The sequence below is a fragment of the Emydura macquarii genome, unplaced genomic scaffold, assembly GCF_026122565.2.
Source record: "Emydura macquarii macquarii isolate MOO-44397 ecotype Brisbane River unplaced genomic scaffold, CSIRO-AGI_Emac_v2 contig_306, whole genome shotgun sequence".
NCBI lineage: Eukaryota > Metazoa > Chordata > Testudines > Chelidae > Emydura > Emydura macquarii.
The window spans coordinates 4,402,986-4,430,631 of NW_027130443.1; the positions used below are offsets into that span (position 1 = coordinate 4,402,986).

Below are 27,646 nucleotides of genomic sequence, written 5' to 3' on the forward strand. Positions count from 1 at the left end.
CCCCATGACCCTGCCAGGCTCTGCCCCACGGTGCGGCAAAGGGCCCAGGAAAGGGCATCGCTGGCGCTTAGGTTTTGTAGCAGCCGATTTTTTTTTAAAAACACCATTTTATGAGGGTCACACGGTGTCACCCACACGCTGAGTCTCGGGGGGGCGGGAGGGGGGGGGAGAGGGCCTGGACCGTCATTGCTTCACCAGGGAGGCCCCCCTGCCTGATACACATGCGATCCTGCCCTGCCCTCTTGTCCCTCTGGGGCCCTGTCTGCTCCCCCCCCCCCCAATTCCTGCTCTCCGTTCTCGCTCGCTCGCTCAGCCGCGGCACAGCCCCGCACGGCGAGATGCGCCGGCCCAGCTGGGGCCGCCCCAGTGACAAGGAGGGACCAGGCTAGCCCTGACGGCGGAGCTGGGCCGGGGCTGACCTGGCAGCCCAGCTTACCGGTGTCCGTGCCTGACCAGCCTCGCTGGAGCCTGAGAACGTGGAGAAAAGCCGCAGTCCCCGGCTCCGCCTCACCTTTCTTCTCGCCCTGCTGGCTGTTCTGCCGAAAGCAGCGCGTGACTCTGCGTCCCGAGTCAGACATTGCCCTTTCCCCACACCAGGCCCAAGCATACTTTTTCAGGCCCAGTACAAACATTTAACACAGGCCCCTTCTCCCCCCCCCCCAGCACAGGATCCAGGGGGGCTGTCACCGGCTGGATCGGAGCAGAGTCAGGCGCTCGCTGGCTGCAGGCATCAGCTGGGGTCAGGCCAGGACACAGCCCAGGGAGAGGCAGGGGGTCCAGTGACACCATCACCCCCAGCCCCATTGGCCTGGTCCCGGCAGTGCTTGCAGAGCCCCTGGGCCGGGCAGTGCCAGCCTGCTGCCAAAGTGGGCCACTGGGAGAGCACGTGTCTGGGTGGTGGGTTATCTCCTGCCAGCACCAGTAATCCCCGCTGAGCCACTCGTGCCGAACCTGGCCTGGCCAGGCAGAAGGAGCGAGGGGCTCGGTCCCCCCGGGCCGCAGCGCTGCAAATTGCGGTTAATAACTCGCTGCTGCATGCACACCTTGTCGGGCTGCCCCAGGCACCTGCCCGCCGGGGGCATGGGCACCCCAAATCCAGCCCTGGGGAGCAACCCACTGTGTCTGGGCCTGCCTGGATCACACGGTTCTGGCACAGTGAGAGTGGAAGGTAGGACGCCTGGGTTCCTAGATGTGCTGCTGACTCATGTCAGGTCACGTCCCCTGCGGCCCTGGAAAGCATCAAAGCACTGGCTTAAAGCCCCACTGGAGTCAATGGGACACCCACAGCCGTGCATTCCCAAAGCTGGACCTCCGTGCCTCAGTTTCTCCAACTGCAAACAGGCATGATTATTTGAGCAGAGGCAAAAACATACAGACCTGAGGATACTATAAGGCCAGGTCAGGAACGGGACCATCTCCCTGGGCCCACCCTACAGATGGGGAAACTGAGGCAGATTGCGGCTGTTGGTCACCTCTCGCTGCCAGGCCAGCCTGTGAAGTGCTGTTGCCCAGTGGGATTATGCACAGGACCCCTAGCTTCACTTCCCAGCTCCGCTGTGTGTCCCTGGCTAAAACCACCGACCCGTTCTGTGCCTCAGTTTCCCCAGCTGCTACCCAAGACTGATGACACCGATCCACATCGCTGGGCTGGCGGGCCCGGCGCCCCCGGCGGCCGGAATGAGACCCAGACGCGGCGGTAGAGTTGAAGAATAGCTTGTTTAATTTTTATACATTTTTTTTCTTCTTTTTTTTTTTTCTTTTCTTTTTTTTTTTTTTTTTTAAACTTTTTTTTTTCCGTTTTTGTTTTTGCATAGGGGGGGAAAAACCCATAGTCGCGTTCAGTAACGTGTACGTAGGCAGGAGCGTCTGCTAAACAATAACAGCTGCACACAACGTTATAATCCAATATTGGGAGGCACCAGAGAAGCGACCAAAGGAGCTATTCAGCCATGGGGGGGAAGGGGGCTGGGACGGGGGGGGGGCTCCACATGCAGGTGGGAGGGCCGGGAGGGCCGACGGAGGAGAGGGTGGTTTTGATCAGAGAGCTTTTGCCAACCAGGCACTGTCTAAGAAGCCGCCCATGCGATATATGCCCCGCGGCTCGGCCTTCCCTGGTGCCACGTGTGTGTGTGTTGTGTAATGTGGCGCAGCAAGCAAGAAGCGAGAAACAGAATAACTATGACTGTAATGGCTGTAAAATATAAATGAAAAGGAAGGAAACAAAATATCTTCCAAACGAAGTTAAAAAAAAACAAACAAACCCGAAAAGCAAGAACTTTCCGCTCGGTCCCAGCTAGCTCTGAGAAATCTCTTCTCCCCGGCGCCAGCCTCATCGTCCTCAGCACGGAGGAAGCACAACGGAGAAGGGCGCGCCGGAAAGGCGGCCGGGAAACGCTGCCCTGCGCGGGAAGGCTGGGGCCATGCTGTCAGGAGAGCGATGTCCCATCGCTTGCCCGCGGCAGGGGCAGGATCGGCTTAAAAGGCGGCATTTTTGAGCCTGGCGACCCGGGGCAGGAGTCAAACGCCCGCTCCCAGAAGGGGCAAGCCAGGCTTCGTGGGCCTGCACCAAGGCCCAGCTGTGCCAACGGAAAACTCGCCGCCGCCCACTGACTTTGGCAGACTCTGGTTCAGACTCCAGAATGCCAGGTCCACCTTTATGTAAAGGACCCTGGCCCCTGCCCTCCCCACCCCCAATTTTCCCCCATAAGGAAGCCCTAGATTTCTTTCTGGAGCCTTATCCAGAAAAGTTCTCGAGGCTTCCTGAAAAAAAGTCTCTGCCCCCCCTCTGCTAAAGCTGGGTGGGTGTGGCTAAAATATTGACCCCACCCTCTTTCTCCACCCTGACAGTATGGCTAAAGGAAGAAGCTGGGCATTCCCTTGGATAGAGGAAACATACGAGATGGTCTTGTAAGCAAAATCCGCACCCCAGCTGCCCGCCCGCACCCCAAAATCCTGGGCAGGGCGGGGCGAACCTGGGGGGGAAAAAAAAAGAAAGTCCAGCCAGCAGTAAAGTAAGAGGCACTACTTCGTCAGAATTTTTGGTATTGATGTATTTCAGATTCCTGCCGGCGGCTTCTTTTTTTTTTTGTTTGTTTGTTTGTTTTTTGTTGTTGTGTGTGTAAAAGGATCGGCGTCGTTAGCAATCGGAACGAGCAGGACGCTGGAGTGTGCAGAACCTCAGGGGATTTCCAAAAGGAATCGGGCCAACCCCAAGCGAACCCCAGCTGCGATGGCGTCAGGGGCTGACCCATGGGGGGAGGATCCTGTGATAACTTGGATATTCGCGACAGGAATTCCAGTCTGGCTAATATAGAAAGGTCTGGATTTGCCCAATGCAGGGGCCTTTAATGTAATAAGTTCTACTGCTACCCTGCCACCTTAGGGGGTATGAAGGCGGGGGGGAGAATAGGGGCTAGATGCCTCAGTAGGATAAATCAGCATAGCTCTATCATGGTCTTAATGGAGCGCCAGGGATTGAACACCGGCTCTTGCAAAGATTTAGGCACGTGCTTAACACAAAGCACGTGGGAGATCCCACTCACTTCAGTGAGACCCCCTCCAGCCCCCCGGCTCCGATCCAGCAGCCACCTTTATTCAGCGCAGTGTTTCCATCTCGCCGGCACACTGTGCAGAATACAGATGGGCTCCAGCACGTGCTGTAAAGTTTCATTGGACGGGGGTGCCCAAGTTCCTCTGCAATAGGATCGGGGCCTTAAATCAGCTGAGGATCTTGCCCAACCCCCTCCCCTTCAGCCTCCAGTATTTCAGCTAAATTTGGAAAGAAATGGCAGCCCAGCCCCAAACCCCAAGATCTAGGTGCAAGTTGAGGGGGCAAAAAGCAGCAGTTTCAACATGATATTACAACAACAACAACAAAAAAGAGACCCTATTTTGTGGCTTAAAGTACCTTGACTGCTTGGGGGGCCACGGGGCTGGGGCGAAGGATTGTCTGCTCCCAGGTTTGCATGCACAGGTCCTGTGCACTGCCCCCAGCCTCCTTCCCTAGGCGAAACAAATGCAGTTAAAACCAGAACAGCTGTGGTTTCATCTTCTCAAGAGAGGCTGAAGGTGGGTAGTGAGAGCGACATTTGCCATTGTGCCCAGGTCCCCAAGACTCTGAGATTCAGCCCCCATAGCACCATATATATAGGTTATATATAGATGTACAATTTTTTTCTATGTATAGGTCACGAGAACTTTTTCTGTCGGTTTTTTTTTTTTTTTTAAAGAAGTTGACAACAACAACAATGAAGAAAAAAATCCAGACCCCTCTAGAGAAAGTGTAGTGCATGAACGAACTCAGCCAGCGCCGTGCTGCGCCGGGCTGTGCGTGGAGGGCGACAGCGGGTGAGGAGGGCTGAGCGTACGGTTCAGAGGCTGGAGGGAAGACGGGTTCCCCCCTCTCCCCGTCTTAGGGTGCGTTATGGGATTGTCTCTCTGTGGAAGTCGGGGCTGGTCAGAACCCCTGGAGCTGGCCGGTCTGGGGTTCACGCCGCTACCCCGTCTGCCCTCCATGTAAGCAAAGGCGACACGGGCCGCTCCCCAACCTGATTGTCTAGAGATTCTTGAAGAGCTAAAAGTTCCAGGAGTTTGTCTCGAGGAACACGGTGTATTTCTCTACAGCCACCGCTCGCGGCCTCCCTCCCCTGCCGGCCTGGCCTACCCTGCCCGTGCCTGGCAGTATAACCTTCTCCCAACCCAGCAGTGGCGAATTCTTTCTCTCTCCCCCTTCCCTGCCCGCCAGAGCCTAGCCTTCCCAAGATATTTCATTGTGATCGTCTACCTGTCTATTTCAACAGCTGGCCTATGAGATTGTAGGAATACAGCTGAGAAAGGAAAAAACAAAACAACCAAACCCAAGGTCCCAGGTGAAGTATGGACTGCCGTCAGTGACCTCTGCTCCCCAGCTCTTTCCTGCTGCCTTGCTTTGAGTTAAAAAGTCACAGACAAAAAAAACAACAAACCCCAAATCAAACCAAACTACACCCCCCCCCCCCCTCCGAAGGACACAACAGACAATGGAGATGGAGATACTGATGGAATTTGCATATTCCCTTCAGGGGAGGGCTCAGACTAGGGAACTGGTTACCCAGCCGCTCGGGAAGGGAGGCCAGTGGACCGAATTCTGCCCTCGCAGGGTAAATCCACTGGGGTCAATGGCGTTATGCTGCTGTCGGAGCACTGCAGGGACAGCAGGAGGCCTTGTTGCTCTCTAGCCAGGAGCCACTGCAAACAGCCCTGAGACTCCGGAAGCCAACTCCCTCCCTGGCTCTTCCTTCGCTCCTGGGCCGAACCAAAATGCTGGCTCCAGCCAGCCCTGGCCGTCGGTAAATGGGGATCTGGGTCTGAACTCTTGTGCCCGGTCTCAGGCTGTCTGATCACACGTTTGAGACCTGAAAGACCTCTTAGGCTGTGCCTAGTCCATCCCCTTCTCCCCCGCGCAGGCCGGTGCCTTGTACCGGCTGGGGCCCTCCCACAGCCCCTGGGGCTGGGGTAACTAAGAAATGGCAAAGAAAAGCGTGGTAAGTGGAACAGTGCAAATTTTCCCAGGGGTTGAGGAGGGGGCGGTGTGTGCTTTCCTTTCATTGGTGGACATCATCTCAGCAATGGCCAATGAGAAAGAACCCAATCAACCAGCCAATCCTTGCTTAGCGCCCGTCTGGATTGGTCGGGGCGTTTGTTAAGGTGCATGTCTTCGTGGGGGATTTTTGTTGCCGTCTTTGAACCAAACCAACAAAAATTAAGTGCTTTCTCTAGACAATGATGGGGATTGGATGGGTAGCCAATGACGTGGCCCAGAGACCTCGCTGTCATGTGCAGAGATGCCTGAACCAGAAGGCTCTGAATGGAAAAGTGGAGTCCGGCAGACAGGTGGAGGATTTTGGGTGGGACGGAAAACGTCAGCGGAGCTTTGCCCCTCCCGCCACAGGTCTAGCCTAGGGTGTGCATGCGGGTTTCTCGGCGCGAATGTGTGCACGGCTCAGCCGTAGGCCAAACGCCAGCTCAGCTCCATGGGCCTTGCGCCTGCGTGAGTGATTGGGCGTGATTAGGGGTTAACGTCCAGTGCAGACGCTTGGGCTGAGATTCACCTCGTCAGGAGGCGCATTCTCATCATCTGTGCCCCATCCACCAAGAAAGCATCCAGTGCCCCCTGCCTCTACCCCTTCTTTCCCTTGGTAAGAACACAAAGCCAGTCGCTGTGTCAGGAGTTTGTGGTCGAGGTTACTTCCCAGCCCAGCCTGCCCCGGCGCCCACGGGGTCGGTCACAGCGGGTGTGTGACTTGCAAACGCTTTCATTTGTCGGTTAGGTTGTGGGAGACTTTTTTTGTGGGTTTTTTTTTGTTTGTTTGTTTCTTTTAAACTGAATTGTTTTTTAACACATTTTTATCTGCTTTTTTTTTTTTTTTTTGTGGATTTTTTTTTCTTTTAAAATAAACTACCCGCATTGCATTGTCCTTGCGGAAAACAATACTGCACATTGCATAAAAAGGATCCTTCAAGGACTTCCCATGCATGCGTCCCTTGCTTCAAATCCCTCCCTGTTCGTCCCACGGCACGGAGAACGTAACAACAACAAAAAAAGACGTGAGGGAGGAAACCAAACCCATGAAGAGTTTTCTACAATTCTAGCATTGCTCAGTCCCGCTCGCTCTCCCAGTCCTACCCACCGCAAAACCATCATCTATCACTTTTGACACAAAAACATTTCTTCATCCAACAAAGCACTGTTTGGCTTCCACATACGTTGGCTCTGGCTGATTGTTCATGGAGTGTGAGTGTGTGTGTGTGTGGAATTGCCAGTGTCGGTGAGCTGGCCAGTGCTGCGTGAGAATCTCTCCGTCTTTCCAAGGCGTCCCTGGCTTGGAAGGGGCGACTATTTTGCAGTGGCAAACGCATCGGGAACGAATGATGGAGGGTGCTAACTGCCTGCCGCAATGCTACATCCAGTGCCGCCGAGGGGTTGCTCTACTGGGATGAAATTAACCCCTCTGCAGAGGGCCAGCACGAGATGACTCAAGTCCCCCATTGCTTATGTCTCATTTAAGGGCTGATGTGGCATCTCAGTGGACCGTAGGCCTAGTGCAAGACCTTAGCCCAGGGTGTTTTCAAAGCAGCTAGTCCATTTGCCCCCTCCTGGTGTAGGGCACGGCCCATCCCTAAGCTCACGTGCACTGGTGTAAATCAGGCGTAACACAGCTGGAGCCACCTGAGTGGCCAGCGAGACCCCGGGGCTCTGTGTTAGCAGCAAAAATCTGCCCAGAGCTGACAAGTCCAGCGGGGACTTTAGGAGCCACTCCCAGCATTTCACAGCTTTGCCAGCACTGGCCAGCCTTGTTTTCTTTCAAACCCCCAGCTCCCGGAGGCGGAGGGTTAGGAGAGAATCTCAGCTTTTCTTTAAAATAAAAGGAAGGTTTTTGCCTTCCTGGCTGGGAGAGAAGCTATACATCCTCTTACGGATCAAGCACCAGGAGGCAAAGAAAAAGGACCCGCTTCATAATCATTAAATCTCATGATTTTTAAGCCAATCTTGCCAGCAAGTTAAAGAAGTATGGGTTGAATGAATGGACTATAAGGTGGATAGACAGCTGGCTGGAGCATTGGGCTCAACGAGTAGTGATCAATGGCTCCATGTCTAGCTGGCAGCCAGTCACAAGCAGATTGCCCCAGGGGTCGGTGCTGGGGCCGGTTTTGTTCAACATCTTCATTAATGATCTGGAGAATGGGGTAGATTGCACCCTCAGCAAGTTTGCAGATGACACCAAGCTAGGGGGAGTGGTAGATACCCTGCAAGGTAGGGATAGGATACAGAGTGATCTAGACAAATTGGAGGATTGGGCCAAAAGAAATCTGATGAGGTTCAACAAGGACAAGTGCAGAGTCCTGCACCTAGGACGGAAGAATCTCATGCACAGCTACAGACTGGGGACCAATGAGCTAGGCAGCAGTTCTGCAGAAAAGCACCTGGGGGTTACAGTGGATAAGAAGCTGGATATGAGTCAGCAGTGTGCCCTGGTTGCCAAGAAGGCTAATAGCATATTGGGCTGCATTAGTAGGAGCATTGCCAGCAGATCAAGGGAAGTGATTATTCCCCTCTATTCGGCATTGGTGAGGCCACATTTGGAGTATTGTGTCTAGTTTTGGGCCCCCCACTACAAAAAGGATGTGGACAAGTTGGAGAGAGTCCAGCGGAGGACAGCAAAAATGGTTGGGGGACTGGAGCACAAGACTTATGAGGAGAGGCTGAGGGAACTAGGCTTGTTTAGACTGCAGAAGAGAAGAGTGAGGGGAGATTTGATAGCAGCCTTTAACTACCTGAAAGGGGGTTCCAGAGAGGATGGAGCTAGGCTGTTCTCAGTGGTGGCAGATGACAGAACAAGGAGCAACGGTCTCAAGTTGCAGTGGGGGAGATCTAGGTTGGATATTAGGAAAAAGCTTTTTCCCTAGGAGGGTGGTGAAGCACTGGATTGGGTTACCTAGGGAGGTGGTGGAATCTCCCTCCTTAGAGGTTTTTAAAGCTCGGCTTGACAAAGTTGGGGTTGGCCCTGTTTTGAGCAGGGGTGGGACTAGATACTTCCCGAGGTCCCTTCCAACCCTCATCTTCTATGATTCTATGATTTCCAGGAGGCCTCCTGATTCTTGACCGGTTGGGGCTGGCAAAGCTGTGTATGTGGGGGATGAGGGCAGGGACTGACTAAGATGTTGGATCTGAGCCTCCCCCACATCAGGGGTGACTGACTTGGTCCCAGGGCGCTTGTGGAAAGCCAAGGAATAAGCAATCTCCTGGGGAAAGGAACCGGTAATGAAAGAAGAACAACCAGCAAATTAAACTGAGGTGGATGTCCTCACTGCGATCTGTGGCACCATTTTTGTAGGGTTTTTTTTCTATATAATTGTACAGAAAAAAAGTTACTTTAATTCTTCCTGCCCTGCAAACGGAGCTGAGGCACTGCAATGCCCACGCCTGCAGAGGGCACCTGGCTCACGGCTATCTGTGCTCACAGCAAGCGCAAGGGCCGAGGGGAGACCGGGCTGGAGGACGTGTGACGCTCAGATCTCTCAACCGCCCCTTTGTTGCCTCAGCCCCCACGTGGCTGGGCCCTGAGCAGGCCCTGGGGGATTCTCTGACAGAGGATTTATGGATCTACATTAAGACGCGGGGGATGTACGGGTGGCAGTACCCGGGGAGGGAATCTTGCCTGTCTGGGGTGGGTGTCTTTGATCTGGGCTCAGTGAGTTGAGAGAGGCAAGCAGATGGCTCTACAGAAGAAGCCATCACAGAGACACGTGGTGGGGGAGAGAGATGCTCCCAATGGCCTGCATGCAGGATGCCCGGTGGCCTGGCCAGCCACGGACACAGCCCCAGCAAAGTCTGGAGGAGCAACAGCCCTTGGGTTCATCTGTAGAGAGCTGGAGGGGAACAGCACACTCAGCGCTGACACATGCTTTGTCTCCCATCTGGATGCCCTCACCCCTTGCTTCCTCACTGCTGCCTGCTTCAACCGCGCCGTCAAGCCCCCTGGAAACACACCGCCCTCCTGCCAGCCCAGGTCATCACAGACCCGCCATCCCCTTCAGAACCCCCCTCCGCTCCCATCAGACTGTGACCTACGTGGGCCGGGGTCTCCTGAGAGCCAGGCCATGCCCTTCCCTAGGAAACAGCTCAAGGGACTGACTTGATCGCACCAGTGACCCAGCATCCCGTGAGCCAGGGAGCCCAGCTCGGCTGCCGATCTCTCTGGGCGCACAGAAGGAGGCTCAGCACAGCAGGAAGCCAATGGATTTCCCCTCCCCAAGAGGTAAATCAATTTGATTTAAAAATAAAATCACCAGAAAGATAGAGACGATCCCCAGCTGCCCTTGATTCTGAGGACAGGGGGCCAAACTGGAAAGTGTGTGGGCCTGGCCCTGGCTTCACAGGATAGGATTCCAGCCCCCTGCCCCTTCAGAAACTTCTGCCCTTCTCAAAGGAAACACGTTGCTAATAACTGTGACAAATCCTACCACCACAACAGAACGTACGTCTCCCCCCAGAAAACTTGCTATGGAGGGAGGGAGATCCTGCCGTGCCGCCTGACTACGGCTGGGCTCACTAACTTTGGTCAGTTCAAAAAAAGAAAAAGGAAAACCACACAAAATCCCTGCCCCACGCCAGAAAATCCAGACTAACCCTCCCACCCGTCCCCAAGCTGCCCCGCCGGTGTTTGATCGGTCACTGAGAATCTTAGCTAGAAGATCTATCAATACAGACAAAACAGGTATTGCATATTTTTTTCATACAGGATGCAGTTTGTATTAACAGCTGGAAGACGTAGATGAGGAAGGGGGAAGCTGTTAATAAATGGAGAGAAAAGGGACAGCCTGGCAACTCGGTGTCCAGTGCAAGAGAAAAGAAACCATGCGCATGGCTAACACGTGGAGAGCTACTTCCTAGTCTGGCCTGGACAAGCTGGGAGAGAGAAGGGCAAAATACAGATATACCCTGGGCTGGTTGCAAAGACAATCTTCCTGATGGGAGCAGGTGAGACAAGGAGCTTATTCTTCACCCCTCGGCTAGGCTTCCCTCTCGGATCTGTCTCAATCAGCCAAACAACTCCAGGCCCGGGGCACTGTTTGTTTCAAACTCCCCTTGTGAATTTCGGTTGCTTCCCTTTCTGAAACCCAGTAAGGTCCCCCCGTTATTTATTTCTGTATCCTTTCAGCCAGTATGGAGATGTCTGAATATAACGCCTGATGACGTACAGTCTGGAGGCAGATTGTCCTCTCAGTTATGCTGGTGTGAAACTGGAGTAACTCCCTGGAAAGCCAACGGCGTTACAAGGGCCAAAACTTAGGGCTAAGCAAGATCAGAAGGGGCGGGGGTGCCCTGGATTTCTGCCAGCGTAGCTCAGCCTAGAATCCAGCCCTCTGCAACGACACCCCAGCAGTGCTGAGCGGCGCAGAGCCTCCCTTACGACGGCGGAACCGAGACACACTGAAAAAAGAAAATCAACAAACCAACAGCCCCCAACTGAACTCGGAAGGGTTTGACGAATGGCGATAGGTCCCACCCCCCCCCCGTAATTTTACTACAAGAACCAGTGCATGCAGCTATTCCTGTGCAGTGATATCATTGACGTTAATACTTAGTCTTCGAAGGCAAGGCACATCATGTGGTATAAAATTTCGTGCAAATTAGGAAACATGGATTTTTTAACTTGTTTTTCCTTTTATACATAATGTTTTAAGGGGGGGGACGGTAGAGCCAGTTATACAGTCTGCCATGCACATAATCAGCCAGTAGCTGATTGGTTGAGCTAGGTCACATGAGTTCCTGTTAAAGCACCATGCAGTTTATTTCTATTTTTTTGTATTTTTATTTTTTTTCCCCCTCTCCATCAATTGCTTTTTTGTTTTTTGGACTTCCTGTGTCAGCCCCTTTTGCAAGAGGGCACCAGAAATGGGGTCTCTCCTCCCCCCGGCCATATAAGATCCCACCTTGGAGATGGACCTGGTATGCAAGGTTTGGCCCTCCCCATGGACCTGACTATGAAAACAGCCCCTTGGAACCAGCCCGTCTAGCCCCAAAACCCCAATGCTGAGAACGGAGTGCCTAATCCAGAGCTCTCCCCTGAAAAATGCAGGTGCTGGGATCCACTCAGGCCCTGATCCAGCTCTGCTTTGGCTTTGGTTGGTCCGTCGGGCCGTGGGGCAAGTCCTGGGAGCTTTGTGAATCACCCCAGGACTGTGGCAGGCTAATTCGCCACGAGCTCTGGGGAAGCAGGGCGTGTAACAGGGTCAGGAGCAAGGGCGCGTCCCTCTTCCTTTCTGTGTGTGACCTGCTATCCCATTGAAAGCCACTCACAAGGCCCTGGCCTCCTGCTGGAGAGGAGAAACAGGAATCTCTGTGCCGGCATGCCAGAAAAGAGGGAGAAAGGGAAGCGGGTGGAGGGCACAATGAGGGGGAAGAGACAGTGGGAGAGCACCCCCCAAAACTGTACAAAGCCATGGGGGGGGCGGGGCAAAGAGTTTGATTCAAAGGAAAGCGCCTCCAATTTTCACTGGAACCAATGCCAAGATGCTCCTGGGGACTGTAGATAGATAGAGGGAGGCGGGCACGAGGATTTAGAAATGATTGTCATGGGATCGGCACCTGCCACGGCCTGGAATCTTGTCTGGTCGGTCCCGGCGGGAGCAGCGGAGCAGGATCTGTCTGTGTACACCTGGGAAGGACCCAGGGAGCAGCCTCCTGGGCTGGATCCTTTGCCTCCCGTAATTAACTCGGGGCAGAGTGGGCACAGGAGGGGAGCCTGGCCTGGTGGTCCCAGCGGTCAGGACTCTAGGCCCCAGGTGGATTTTCCTGCCTCTCTGGAGTGGGCTCAGTCTTGTGCCTGAATGGTTTACAGGCGCCAGGTGTTTCCCTGCAGGAAAGAGCGCGCCAGTTCCCTTGCTCCTTGGTGCCCAGCGGCCCATTCACAGCCTTCCTCTGCAGTCACCGCTCCTCCATCATCCTCGTCCTCCTTTCTGGCTGGTTCTCGCTGCTGCCTCGCCGTCTGGAGTCCGAGAACGCAGGGCCACCAGCTCCGTCCAGCGCTGGGCCCCTCGCTGGAGGGAGCAGAGCCTGGGGCCAGGGCTGGCTAGCAGAAAGGCACAGGGGGGCAAACTGCCGCTCTCGCTGTGCCCAGGAGGAGGCCATCGGTGTGAGGACAGCTCTAGACAGGGTCCCAGGCTGGTGGCAGGGAGATCCCAGGTGTCCCGGGGGATGGCCAAAGGCATAGGGGCAGGTGAGGCCTGCTCTCTGGGAGTTGGGCACCTCACTCCCCTTGTCTGATGAAGTCCAGGACTCCCACCTGCCCTGCGGCTGGGGAAGAGTGGCGCTGGGCTCCAGGGGTGCCGCCGGGCGCTGGGCTAGGTCAACAGGTGCTGGCGGTTGGGTGGCTCTTCCTCTTGCTTGGATTCCCGCCACTTTGCTGTGTGGCCCTTGGGATCCTCCCTCACCCGACACAGCTGTCCTGCCGCTAACTCCCCTCCCTCCCCCCCGGCGTATCTATGGGCTGGATGGAAGCGGGGGGTTTCTCCCCCACAGCCAGCCAGCAGCCTGCATAAAGCGGAGGGGACAGCAGGCAGGGGCGCCAAAGGGCCCAGCCGTGCTGGAGTCAGGCAGGAGCCACGCGCTCTCGCCGCTGATCTAAGGCACTAACCGGCAGTGCTGACTGGGGAGGGACGCAGCTGGGTCTCCTCCTGCCAGGCCCCACCCCAGTTCCACATCTGGCTGCATCTCCGTCCCGCCTGCTCTGCTCCACGCTTAGACGGCCAGGGCAGGGGTCAGGGCCCGCCTCCCCTCCAACCCCGGCCCCAGGAGATTGCCAGGGCCAGCCTGTGAGTGCGGTCGCCCTGCTGGAGAGGGTGACGCCGGGTTTGTACCCATGCAATTGAGGAGGTTCTGGCCTCGGCCACGCCCCTGCCCTGGATCACCCCATCAGCGGATGCCGGGGTCCATCCTTGACATCTTCTCTAGGGGAGCAGGGCAGCTGCCTAGCCACCTTCCTCCACCCTGCAGCAGCAACGATCCCAGCCAGCAGCGGGCCCAGGAAGAGGGAGGGAAAGCTCCTGTCAACCCAGGCGTCTCCAGCCACCTGGTGTCTCTCGGTGGGACGGACAGGACCTGGTGAGGAAGCGTCTTCAGCTGTTTGACATTTCGACGGCTCTCCTAGGAGCCCGGGCCCAGCTCCGAGGGGCTGCCTGGGCGGGCATGAAATGGGCAGGGGACGGAGGGCAGTGCTGGTGGGGGGGATTCGCACGTCCCTCTGCCGGGAACTGAACGAACAGAGGTGGCGATAATGTGCCGCTGTCTTCGACCCTGGGCACCAGTGCCCCGGCAGGCAGGCAGGCAGGCTGTCCCAGGGAGCAGAATTCTCCCATCCCTTAGTCATGCTTTCAACCGCCAAACAGCACAGCCACCTGCCCCGGGTTGTCTGCTGTTGCGGAGTCTGTGGCACCCGTGAAAAAGGGTTCCTTTGTAAGAGGCAGCCCTCCAACAATTGCCTGGCAATGCCCAGGCTCGCTGATTGGCCTGTGGGAGTCTGTCCTGATGACGTATGGCTTGTGACTCAGTACCCGGGATCGGTGGGTGGAGTCCCATCACACCCAGTCCGTACTGGTTTCTCCCACTTCGAGCCCAGCCCAGCTTTCCGGCTCGTGTTGGTGAATTTAGCTTCCCAGTGAAGCGGTTGATTCCCGAAGTAACTCCAGAGCGGGTGTGGCGCTCTCCCGCCCAGACCAGGCAGGAACCCAGGCGAATGGCGATGCAGTTTGCCGTCTTGCTTCTCTGCACGCGGACCTGCCGAAGATCTCTCTGTGACTCGAAAGTTTGTCTCTCACCAACGCAAGCCGGTCCAGTAGAAGATATTCCCTCACCTCCCTTGTCTTGCTAATATCCTGGGACCCGCACGGCTCTGCCAGCCCTGCAGACGGCAACGGAAGGAGCTACGTTCGCAACGGAGGGGGAGACAGAGGAAAGCTGAAATGCAGCCGGGTCCTTGCCACGCTCAGAGCTTGCCGACACGCAGGGGGCTGCAGTATAAAATTCAGGCACTTGACCCAGTCAGGAGCTGCGCTCTACTTCCAAGCTGGGTTTGCTGATGGGGCCGTGTCCTCCAGATGGCTGGGGCTGAGGAGGGACCGACCAGGGAGAAGGAAAAGGGGGGAAGGGGTTCTGAGCTGGGTGGGGCCTGGTGGTGTCACTGCCCCCCCCCTTTTGAATTTAGGGCACCTTGCTTACCCAAGCCATGGATCCAAGGCCTATTTCATCCCCACAAACGGGGCATCCCTTCTGCAGTGCATCCGATCAGGAAGCAAATTGTCTCTCTTTAAAAGAAAACCCAAAACCACCCAGCAAGCCAGTGCCAGGGGCTCCCATCACCTCCTGCTGCTCTTTTTTCTTTTTTTTTTTTTTTATCATTCCCTCTTAAAAGTGCATTTCCTACAAAATGTGCAATACAATAGCAACCATCTCGCCACTAGTCTACATGGTACCTGTCCACAGGTGTGCATAGCTCTTTGTACACAGGGGCGCGGGGAAATCTCGCTCCGACCTTCCCTCCCCTTGGCCCGCCTGTCCCATCCTGACTTCCCAGAGCCACGCGAGAAGAAGACGCGGTCCTCACGGATCCCATTTCAAACCCAACAGCAGGCCCTGCCCTGGCAGCACGCCGTCCAGCCCCGCCTCGCCCCCCGCACCAGGAGAAACGCGGCGGTTTAAAACAGGAGCCGCAAAAGCAGACGCAACAACCCACCTTCGCCAGGAGCTACGAGGCACAGGCTCCAGCATGGAGAGGTTGTCGGCGCGGCATGCTACGTCAGCAAAGCCACGCGCCGGGATGACTCCGACGGGCAGGATGCCCCCATCAGGGCGGAACAGCGCCCCCCCACGGACATCAGCGGAGTCATGCCGCACCGAGCCGGGAGCAGGAAGCCGGCCTCGAGCTTCGTGTCTTTCACAGCCTTTGGAGCTCTGGCGGGCCGGGCTCGGCCGCAGGGAGGGCAGCTGGGTAACGGCAGAACAGAACCGCGCCCAGGAGAGAGATTTGGCGTTTTGGATTCAGGTGTTTCAGCCGATCTGTAATTAAGACATTTCCGCCCCCTCGATTGCCAAACAGAGCTCGAGGGCTCTTCCCCAGCGCCCTTTCGTGCCAGTCTGAACAGCAGCTGCCGTTCGTACATTCCCTGCCCACTGCAGCGGGAGCGGGCCTGTCGGTCAGTCTCATGCCATCCACGCCCGTCTCCTCCCTGCTGGGTTGGCTCATGCCAAGTCTCCACGCTGTGGAAAAGACACTGCTCCAAGCCGGCGCCCTGCTCCCCGGCTGGGCTGCTGATTCCCTCGGATGGAAACGGGGGGTCTGCATACAGAGATCGCACTGCCAGCTGCACGGCCTAGGGCTACGGCCAAGGGACACCAGTAGTCAAGTTACCCCCTTCCCCTTCTGCAGCCTGTAGTGAACAAAGGCAATCTGAGAAAGGGAAAGATTAAAGGGGCCACGACCCAGGTATCCCCGCCACTCCCACTTCCCCACAATGCCGCTCCTCTAATGCACCACGAAGCGGTGCCGGGAGGGCTCCGTTCCCCACCCTAAAGAAGAGCATTTAATGGCATAGAGTATTTAAGAAAAAACAAAGAAAAGGCGAACACGCCGTCCGAACTCCGGGACAGCAGGTGGCTGCGGTGGGACGGGGAGCAACAATACTAACGACAGCTCGCCCGCCCCACCCAGCGCCTCTGGGTTCAGAAACAACCCAACGCCTTGGCTTTTCGTCCCCTCACCCAGCCCCAACCCCCTCCTAGAAAGTAAAACGTTTGCTGAGGGAGGGTGGGCCGGGGTGGGGTGGGGGAGCCTGGGAAATTTGTTCTTTTCTACTCACAAGAGGCGAGAACGAAAGAGTAAATCAGAAAGACACAATTTTGCATATACAACCCTTTGGAGAGCTGCCGGCGAGACTCCGGCGGCGCTGCTGCTGCTGCTGCTGCTGGAAGAGACCTGTGTAACGAGCTGTGTCCGTTCTCTTCCCAAGAGGTCAGCCGACAGAGCAAATAGTGTTTCTGGCAAATGGGACTCTGCGTCGTCGCGTGCGTGGATTGCTGTTTTGTCTGTAGGGTTTTTGTTTGTTTGTTTTTACTTTTTAAAAAAGTTTGAACCTTTTCCTTCTTTCTTTCCTTCCTTCCTTGTAACGTCTTGTGTGTGGGGTTGTTTTGTTTTTTGTCGTCGTCGTCATCATCATCGTGAATTCGCTCTCTCCATCTTCACCAAAAGGCTGGGCCTGGTGCTGAATTACCTTTTTTTCCTCTCGGGATGCCCAAAGCAGAGGAGAAGGGAGGCGACGGGACGGGCAGTTGTGATTATCCCAGGTACCAGGACTGCGCAGGGAAGGAAGGGAAAGAAAAGACAAATGCCAACGTTACCGGTTTGCTTGCGAGCCCCTCCCCACACCCCCAGCAAAGGCCGGTGGGAGCTCGTGATCCTCAGCTTCCGTTTTATTAGAAGCAAAGGGGCCCGACGCCCATGCTGGCCGTCAGCGGTGTTGTGTCGCAGGTGTTAGCGGTGCTTGGTTACCCGTGCCTGCCACCTCGCAGCTCGCCAGCACGGCAGGGCTGCTGGTGCCCCTAGCCCGCCCTCTCCGAGCTGGTTCAGTGCGGAGGGCATTGGCTGGCACTGAGGCAACATGGAGCTGTTCCTATGCTCTCTATGCCTCGGTCTCCCCATCTGGAGATGTTCATTCAGGTCCCTCCTCAACCACCGACTCGATCTCTGGGTAGCGAAACCTGGCTCCATTGAAATGAAGAGGAGTTTTGCCCTTGATTCCAATGGGGCCAGGGCTTCCCCCGTCCCTGTGCGTCAGTGCCCCATCTGTGCATTGAGAGGACAGCACTGCCCTGCCTCCCAGGGCGCTAGGAGGCTAAGGACTGCCAGGTGCCCAGGTGCTGCAGTGGTGGGAGCCAGATAAGAACCTAAGACAGACTCCTCGGGGAGCAGCAGGAGGCTGGGGCTGTCTCGGAGATGAGAGATGGGAGCTTTCTCAGCCCACAAGGGGCTGGAGTGTTTAATCTTTTAACAAAGAGAGTTTTTCTCCCAAGGGTTTTTCGAGTGTTTGAGTCAAACGGGCACTGGACAAACCCAGCGCAGTTCAGCACACTCAGTACAAGCTCTCCCCTCTCCGTGGATCTGGAATTATTCCCGCCTACTCTCCAGGGAGAATCCCTGGAGCACAAGACCGGACTCTCCAAGGTGCATCCTCCCACCCACTTCCTGGGACAGGGAAAAGCAACCCTGCTGGGTCTGCTTCCCACACCGCAAAGGAGCAGCTCAGGGCCCTCGCCTCACCAGTGAGTTCTCGGGGCAGGGTCCCCTTTATGGACCATGCACTTTGGGGGGCCTCTGGCCTGGAAGCCCACAGCCCCTGCCACCGTTCTGCCGCGGCTCCACCGTGGTCTCCTGTGGTAGCCATGGAGGAGAGGAACTGAAGGGATGGAAAAGCCTCCATTAGCGCCACGGCTGCCTCCTCTGATCCTGAGAGCAGGGGCCTGTCATTTGCCAGCTTCCTCTATAATCACAGAGTTTGCCTCCTCGTTAGCTGGAACTGGGTGGGCACCAGTGGTGCAGGCTGCCCCTCTAATCCCCAGCCCCAGGGGAAGATGGTGTCTGCCTGCTGAAGAGAAGCCAGAGCTGTGGTGTGGTTTAGGCCAGGGAAGACCGTTTACAGGGCAGAGGGTGCTGCAGGGCAGAGGGCAGCAGAGCCAGGCCTTTCTTGCCAGCCCTGCGTGCGCAGCCGGGGTCCCTCCTCCCTTCCCAACAGCTCCGCTTCATTGCCATTTACGCTCCTCGCCGCTTTCCCCCCAGGCGTTCAGTTCTTCATCCCAGCCCCCGTGGCTAAGTGCAGCGAGGGAGCAGGGAGAGAGGAGCAGCGCCCCAAAAGCGAAGCACCTCCCGCCCCAGGCGCCGCATGGCAATGTTCCCATCGGGGTTACACACACACCTACCTTCGCCTCAGTGTCCCCAGCTAGCCCATAGCCACCCACGTGCCTGCTGGCTCCCAGGATTGGTTTTCTCCCACTCACCACGACTGTTATTTACACTGCGGTGGCATCCAGAGGACGCCCTCAGAGACCAGTGCGCTAGGGGCTGTACACACAGATAACAAACCGGCGGGGAAATAAGAGCGTGGACGTGACTGGCCCACGGTGAGTGACAGAGGCAGTGACAGAGCTGGGAACAGAAGCCAGGTCTCTTGCATGCCCATCCAGTGCTCTGCCCACTAGACAAGACTTCCTCCCCATGGAGAGCCCCTTGAACTGCCTTGTGGGGAACCAAAAGCCCGATGAGCTGGGTAAGCAGCAGCTGAAACACAACGTGCCGGGCGAGTCAGAACCCCCAGGCCAGGTGTGTTCCCTTGGTGTAAACTGAATTTCAAGAGAGGGCTGCCGATTTACACCAGCTGAGGATCTGGCCCTGAACAGGGGTTCAGGCTTCCAGCCTCCTTGGCATGCTTCCCCCTCGCTGTGTGTTGAAACGCAGGGGATTAGCTAGCGCGGCCCTGAGCCAATCCCCTCCTGGGCACCAGCCACCCACCCCGATGAGACAAGACAGGGACGGAGTCTCAGCTCTTGCACTGCCACCAGCGTGGGAAGGCACCCCCAAACCCTGCCCCCACCTCCAGTAGGGGGCAGCACTCCTGGGTCCAGGAACGGGGCAGAACCACGCACAGTCTGGGCCCCTGCAGGGACTTCTCCAGCGTACGAGGGCCAGGTCACGGCCTGGAACCCCCTCGTGCTGAGTGCCGCGGGCCAGCCCTGCACCGTTGAGCCACAGGTGTTAATGCTGGAAGGGGCAATGAGATCAGCCAGTCTGAAAGGCCAGTAAATCCCACCCAGTTACCCCTGCGCTGGGCCCAGGAACCCCAAGAGATGGAGGATCCGCCACAACCCGTGGGAGCCCGTCCCAGGGGCTAGTCACCCTCCCTGTTGAACATCCGTGCCTGGCTCCCCAGCAGAACGTCAGCCCTCTCTGCCGAGAATCCCTCCATCCCATCCCGCGGGTGTGCCCGGCATTCCTGGTTCCCTGATGCAGAGCTGGGCATTTGGCTCTGTTAAAACACGTTGTGTGAACGGGCCCAGCTTCCCAAGAGATCCAGATTGCTCTGTCCTCGGCGTTATTTACCCCGGAGCCAATCCTTGGGTCACCCCCACATGCTATCAGCCGTGATTTCACAGTCACTTCCAGTCCCGGGTAAAGGTACTGAACTGCACCAGGCTCAGACCTGATCTCAGCGGCGCCCCACTCGAAACCCCGCTGTTTGACGCTGACCCAGAATTACTTCCTGAGATCTGTCTGTCTCCCAGCTCTTAATCCAATTTCGGTGTGCTTGGCTGCTATTGCACAAGGGACTGGGGGGTGAGGGGGTGTGTGAGCTGATGCTGCTCCGGCATGGCTATCTTGGCCTGCATTTCTGGCCAGGGTTTGCACTGTGGGGTAGAACTGGCTCCCCTGGACACTCGAGCACTGCGCCTGGCTGGTGGACGCTAGGGCATGTCCTCAGACTCCTCCGCCTTCACTCCCTTTACAGGGCCCCAGACCAGGGACGTCCCCGCCAGCTCCCTGGGTCCCCCCATATCACTGGCTCCTTCCCTGTGCCTGCAGGGAAGTGCCGGAAGTCCGGGGCCAGGGCAGCTGGGGGGCTGATCTGCTGTTGTAGGGCTGGGGCTGAGGCAGGCTAGTGGGGCTGGGGCAGGCAATCCCAGAGGGCTCTGCCCCCACGGCAAATGGCCCAGCGCTGGCCTGAGGCGGCCCCGAGAGAATCGCTGCCGCCATCGACTGGCCTCCTCTATTGTTTTGCTCCCTAAGTCCCCTGAGTTCAAGTTCATTCCGCGATTACCTCATGTCTGGTTTCCGTTGGCAACCAGACGGCTCTGGGCGGGACCCTCCTGCTGCAGGCAGCCGGCTCTGGCTCTCCCGGCCTGGATTCCCTGTCCTGGTCCTTCCACCTCTCCCATGCCAGCCCTCGGGTTCCCTTTTAACCCTTCAGATGAACAACACTATGACTGCCTAGTGGTTAGAGCACGCAGGAATCAGCATTCCTAGGGGCCAGATCTGCAGCTGGCCCGTACTTGTCACTGCTGCTGACGTCTGCAGGAGCCGTTCCCTGCCGAATTGGGCCCCTGGGTTCTGTTCCTCACCGAGCCCCTGTGTGACCTTCAACACATCACTTCCCTGCTCTGAGCCTCAGTTTCCCTTCCCCAACCCATGTCACTTAGCCTTGCGAGTGCTTCAGGTCAGGGATGGCCCTTGCCCGGTGCAACGGGGCCCTGATCTGCACTGGTGCTGCTGTGATACAAATCAGTGCAAACAAAAGTAATGAACATCACTACCCCCACCCCGTGCCTCAGTTTCTGGATCTGTAAAACAGGAATCATAGTAATACCCATCTGTCTGTCGTGGAGTTGACTTCATTCATGTTATAATAGTATATTGAAATCCTTGGATGAAAGATCTATCTGTCTATCCATCCATCCATCCATCTATCTATCTAATCTATTTTGTGAGGGAGCATGAGAGGTAAATACACCCAATAAACGTTCTCTAAACTAAGGCCAATAACCCACCCACACACCCAAAACACCCAGAACAAAACCACACACACAAAGAACAAACAAACACAACCCCCCCCTTGCAAAAGTCAAAAGAATGCAAGCAGATGCCTAGCAGCAGAGTGGGGGCTAACCAGTTTATTGCACTGAATGCAGCACCTGGGCAGGTGGGGCAGGTGTGCATTCGGTGCAAGCAACTCGTGGCCCTCAGAGACGGAGTAGGGCACCTGGAGACCAGAGTAGCTGAACTGCAGGAGGCAAGGGAGACAGACAGGGACACAGACCAGACAGACAGGGACATAGCAAAGCCCCAGCCTGACAACCTCTGGGAAGGAGACCATCAAGCTGGAGAGGAGGGAAATAATCCCATCGTTGGGACCCTCCTTCCAGAGGATGTTGTGGTGTCCTCTCGTACTGAGGATACCCCTCCAGGGGAGGGGACTGCTATTAGGGAAGAGACAGGTAATAGTAATGGGGGATTTAATTATCAGCTATATAGATAGTTGGGTTGTGGTGACTGGGAGAACCACAAATGGGTGAATTGCCTGCTTGGTACAAAGGCTGCAGATCTCTTGAGATATCTAGATATACTTATGGGAGAAGCTGGTGGTCGTGGTACATGGCAGTACCAATGACATAGGAAGGAGAGGAGACAGGTCCTGGAGTCCAAATTCGGGCTGCTAGGTAAGAGATTACAGTCTAGGATCTCTATGGGAGCATTCTCTGAAACGCTTCCAGTTCCATGTGCAAGGCCAGTTAAGCAGGCAGAACTGCAGGGTCTCAATGCGTAGATGAGACAATGGCGTAGGGAGAAGGGATTTAGGTTTACTAGGAACTGGGGAACCTTTTGGGAACGGGGGAGCCTGGACAGGAAAGATGGGCTCCACCTGTAACCAGATTGCTGGCATGTAAAATTAAGAAATTCATGGAAGAGTTTTTAAACTCTGACAGGTGCAGAGGAGCACACGGTTCAGACAGAGACATCCCTTAGGGGAAGATTTTAAGTGTATACGCTACATCCTAGTAAAGAGGAGAGGATAGAGGTTGATAAAGTGCAGGCAGGAACTGGAAAGAAATAGTCAAATGAAAAAGAGTCCCATTCAGTTACATCCCATGAAGGCAGACAACTAAAATACCGACACATTTTATAAGTGCTTGTACACAGATGCAAGAAGTCTAAATACTAAAATGGGTGAACCTGAGTGCCTGGGATTAAATGAGGATATTGATATAACAAGTATCACAGAAATTTAGTGGAGCGATGATAATCAATGGGACAGAGTAATACCAGGGTACAGAACATGTAGACAGGACAGAGCAGGTCGCGCTAGTGGGGGAGCGGCACTGTATGTGCAAGAAAGCAGAGTCAAATATAGTGAAAATCTTAAATGAATCAAACTGTGCCATAGAATCTCTCTGGATAGAAATTCCATGCTTGAATAATAAGAGTGTAGCACTAGGAATATACTACCCACTGTCTGACCGCGATGGTGATGGTAATTGTAAAATGCTCTGGGAGATTAGAGAGACTACAAAAGCAGAAAACCCAATAATAATGGGGGATTTCAACTGTCCCCATATTGACTGGGCACATGTCACCTCAGGAAAGGAGGCAGAGACAAAATTTCTAGACACCATTAATGATGCATCTTGGAGCAGCTAGTCCTGGAACTCACAAGGGGAGAGACAATTCTTGATCTACTCCTAAGTGGAGCACAGGGTCTGGTCCAAGAGATGACAAGAGCCAAACTGCTCAGTAATACTGAGCATAACGTAATTACATTTAACACCCTTGGGGTAAGGGGAGGAAATATCAGAGAACCCCAGCGCAGAAGCATTTACCTTCAAAAAGGGGAGCTACACAAAAATGAGAAGACTAGTTAAGCAGGAATTAAAAGGAACAGTCACAAGAGTGAAATGCCTGCAAGCTGCAAGGAAACTATTTTAAACCACCACAATGAGGCTCAAATGAAATGTATACCCCAAAGTGAAAAAATAAAATAAAATAAGCAGACCAAAAAAATGCCACCATACTTAAACAACAGAGTAAAAGAGGTGGTTTGGGACAAAAAGTCATCTTTTGAAAACTGAATGTCAAATCCTACTGAGGAAAACAGAAAGGAACATAAACTCTGACAAGTCAAGTGCAAAAGTATAAGTAAGCAGGGCAAAAAAGAATTTGAAGAGCAACCAGCAAAAGACACAAAAACTAACAGCAAAATATATTTTAAGTACATCAGAGGCAGGAAGCCTGCCACACAGTCAGTGGGGCTGCTGGGCCATCGAGGTGATAAAGAAACACTCAAGAAAGACAAGACCATTGAAGAAGCTAAATGAATTCTTTGCATTAGTCTTCATTGCAGAGGATGTGAGGGAGATTCCCACACCTGAGCTGTTCTCTTGAGGTGACAAATCTGAAGAACTCTCTCAGATTAAGGTGTCGATAGAGGAGGTTTTAGGACAAATTGATAAATTAAACAGCAATAAGTCACCAGGACCCAATGGCATTCACTCAAGAGTTCTGAAAGAATTCAGATATGACATTGCAGAACTACTAACTGTGGTATGTAACTTATCACTTAAATCAGCCTCTGCACCAGATGACTGGAGGACAGCTGAGGTGATGCCGATTTTTTAAAAAAGCTCCAGAGGCGATCCTGGCAATTACAGGCTGGTAAACGGAACTTCAGTACCAGGGAAATTGACTGAAACTATACAGAACAGAATTATCAGACACACAGATGAGCACGATTTGTTGTGGAGGAGTCAACATGGCTTTTGTAAAGGGAGATCATGCCTCACCAATCTACTAGAATTCTTTGACAAACATGTGGACAAGGGGGATCCAGTGGATGTAGTGTATTGGGACTTTTAGGAAGCCTTTGACAAGATCCCTCACCAAAGGATCTTTAAGAAAGCAAGCAGTCATGGGATAAGAAGGAAGGTCCTCTCATAGATCATTAACTGGTTAAAAGACAGGAAATAAAGGGTCATTTTCACAGTGGAGAGGTAAATAGTGGTGTCCCCCAGTGGTCTGTACAGGGGCCAGGGCTGTTCAACACATTCCTAAATGATCCGGAAAAAGGGGTAAAGAGTGAGGTGGCAAAGTTTGAAGATGATACAAAATTACTCAAGATAGTTAAGTCTAAAGCTGACTGGGAAGAGTTACAAAGGGATCTCACAAACCTGAGTGACTGAGCAACAAAATGGCAGATGAAATTCAGTGTTGACAAGTGCAAAGTAATGCAGCTTGGAAAATATAATCCCAGCCATACAAAATGATGGGGTCTAAACTAGCTGTTACCACTCAAGAAAGATCTTGGACTCTTTGTGGCTAGTTCTCTGAAAACATCCCCTCAGCGTGCAGCAGCTATCAAAAAAGTTAACAGAACATTAAAACTCATTAGCAAAGGGATAGATAATGAGACAGAAAATATCCTAATGCCACTGTATAAATCCATGGTATGGCCACACCTTGAATATTGCCTGCAGTTCTGGTCGCCCCATCTCAACAAAGATATATTAGATATGGCAAAAGTATAGAGAAGGGCAACAAAAATGAGCAGGGGATGGAATAGCTTCGGCGAGAAGGAATTACAGACTGGGACTTTTCAGCTTGGAAAAGAGACAACTAAGGAGGGATGTGATAGAGGTCTGTAAAATCATGCCTGGTGTGGAGAAAGTGAATAAGGAAGCGTTATTTAACCCTACACATAACACAAGAACTAGGGGCCAGCCAATGAAATTACGAGGTAGCAGGTTTAAGACAAACAAAAGGAAGGACTTCTTCACACAACACACAGTCAACCTGTGTAGCTCCCTGCCCGGGGATGTTGTGAAGGCCATAATTATAACTGGGTTCAAAAAAGAATTAGGTAAATTCCTGGAGAATTGGTCCATCAATGGCTATTAGCCAAGATAGCCAGGGACACAGCCCCAGGCTTGGGATGTTCCTAAATCTCTGATGGTCAGAAACGGGGACTGACGACAGGGGCTGGATCACTCGATAATTGCCCTGTTCTGGTCCTTCCCTCTGAAGCACCTGGCATTGGCCACTGTCAGAAGACAGGATACTGGGCTAGATGGACCATTGGTCTGACCCAGCATGGCTTTATCTATCTATCACCATAAACGTCATTATCTGTGCCAGGGGATCAGTTTTGGCTGCTGCCAGAGTTGTGAGGTTTATGGAAATCCCTAAGACTAGGAGAACTTTTATTCACAGAAGTTTTGCAAAATTTACAACCTTGTGCCTGTGTCTTTAATAGCACAGCAGGGCCCCACCCCCCGCCTCCGATCCGATTCAGCTCCATTTGGTCAAGACTTCTCATTGGGCTCAGGAAAATACATCATACGATTCCTCTCTGCAATCCCCCAGCGCTCAGATACCTGCTGGAAACCCTAACCCTGGGCTGCGGAGTGGTACAAAAAGGAGGAGGCAGGGGAGGTAACAAGACCAGCAGCAGCCTGAATATGCAATGAACACGTCAACTTGCACCCATGGAGCTGGATTCTGCTCAAGATTATACACAGGAAGCCAACAGGACCCCAAGTAACCCTGCTCTAGCCACTAGACCCGCCTCCCTTCCCACAGATGGTATGGAACCCAGGAGTCCTGACTCCCAGCCCCCTGCTCTAGCCACTAGACCCTGCTCCCCTCTCATAGATGGTATAGAACCCAGGAGTTCTGACTCCCAGATTCACCTCAGATCTAAAGGCCCCGCTGCCTCTAGAACTGGGGCTGGAGGGAGTGAATTCCTGCAGTGGCTCTCCTGGTGCGAACAGCCATAGAGGAACCACTGGAAGGGGAGAACATGCTGCCACGGGAACAAAGCCACTCACCCGACTAACTCAGGCTGGAACTGTTAAAGGAGCTTGGGAAACGAGGCACCACAACCCCAGTGGCAAGTCGGACACCTAAGGGCTCGTCTACACTTGCCAGCTAATTCAGATTCCGGTAGGGTATGAACATGAAGCACAACAGCTATTCTGGAGCAGCTCCACGCGCAGACAAACCTTCCCCCCCATACCCTGCTGGGAGAATCCCGCCTGAGTGCAGAATTTGCCCCCGGATGATGGCTGAAAGTTGCTAGCAGCTCCCTAGGGAGGTGCAGGGGAGGGTGTTTTTTCTTTATGGAGAAGCCAGAGGGGAACCGCTAGGAAAAACCTGAGCCGTCTGGACAAGGAGGCTTCCCCTGCAATCACACCTCAACCCCCCCTGCACGGGGTGCGCGCATGACACGCAGCAGGACGATTGTGCTAGTCACACAGGGAAAAGCACAATTAGCGTCTGGGGCTCAAGAGAGGATTAGCTTCAGGCTGCTCTGATAATCCAGCGCATTATTAGCCGCCTGGATAATGGTCCCACAAATATCTATCCCCACCTGGACTGTAACCCTCCTACCCAGGGCTCTTTCTTGAGCTGCACCCAGGCAGAAGGAGGCTCACAGACGCCGGGAACAGACGGGTCTGGGGCTCAGTACTGCAGTCGCTACAACTGGGGCAGGACCTAAGAACGGCCAGACTGGGTCAGACCAATGGTCCATCTAGCCCAGTGTCCTGTCTGCCGACAGTGGCCAGGACTGGAGAGAGGTGAGGGCAATGGGGTGAAGGTGGCTGGAAGCCGTCTTTGGACTACGCCAGCCTGGTTCTCCACTGCCCTGCACCTCGTGTCTCTGGCACAAAGCCAATGCTGAGCGTTGCCATCCGCACTTGGGGGTATTTTACACCCACTCTGCACTGGTGGGAATGAGGACACAAGGCGCTGGGCATTGAAGAACCAGCCCTCCCCCCCCAGCCCCACGCTGCGGGGGCAGGAAGAAGGATGCACCAGCGGTTAGAGCGATGGTCTAGGACTTGGGAATCTGGATTCAATTCCTGTGTGACCTCGGGCATGTCACCTGGCCTCTCTGTGCCTCAGTTTCCCCATCTGTATAGCTCTGCTCTGCCCTGCTGCACAGGGAGATGCTCAGACACTGCAGCAGTGAGGCTCAGCAAGCCGTGGCTGTGGGTTGTCTGGGGTTGGCCTGGCCCTGGGGTAAGTTAGAGCAGCCTCAGGAGTTGGGGGCAGATTGCTGTACCTGCGCTGTGGCTGATCGTGGGCTTGTCTTCCTGGCCCTCCTGCAAGCACACAGCGATGCTCTCCTGCTCTCCGCTGGCCAGCGTGGCGCGTGTGCAGGCAGTTCAGAACGGGCACCAACTGATTTCCCCACGGTCTTCCCTTGCCTCCGTGCAGCCGGGGCTCTCGCTGCCTGCGGTTCGGGTTTCTACTCTAAGCAGGTCCCGTGGGAGCCTCCTGCGACTCTGCTATTCCCCCAGCGTGGATTTGCTCTCTGCTGGGCGCTGGCAGGGCATAGGCGGCTGGAGGAAAGGCAGACAGGCCAGTTCTCCACGTGGGCCCATGCAAAACTCATCAGCTTGCTCCAGGCAGCGGCAGCAGAAACCAGCCTGTGTGTCCTGCGCTGACGGACCACTCCAGGACTCCCGACCTGGAGCTGTCTGCGTCTTGGACTATATTCGCTTTGGCTTGGTTGA

The 27,646-nt window shown here is 54.6% G+C and overlaps 1 protein-coding gene across 1 annotated transcript in view; it reads right to left on the bottom strand.

Annotated features, from left to right (window-relative positions):
- Positions 1-1,697: 1,697 nt before the first annotated feature.
- The window catches only part of NFIC (nuclear factor I C), a 140,216-nt gene continuing 114,267 nt past the window's right edge, over positions 1,698-27,646 (bottom strand). The window contains exon 11 of the mRNA XM_067557435.1: positions 1,698-16,888. Coding sequence (XP_067413536.1) covers positions 16,871-16,888 — 18 coding nt within the window. The 3' untranslated portion in view covers positions 1,698-16,870. The remainder of the gene's footprint in view (positions 16,889-27,646) is intronic.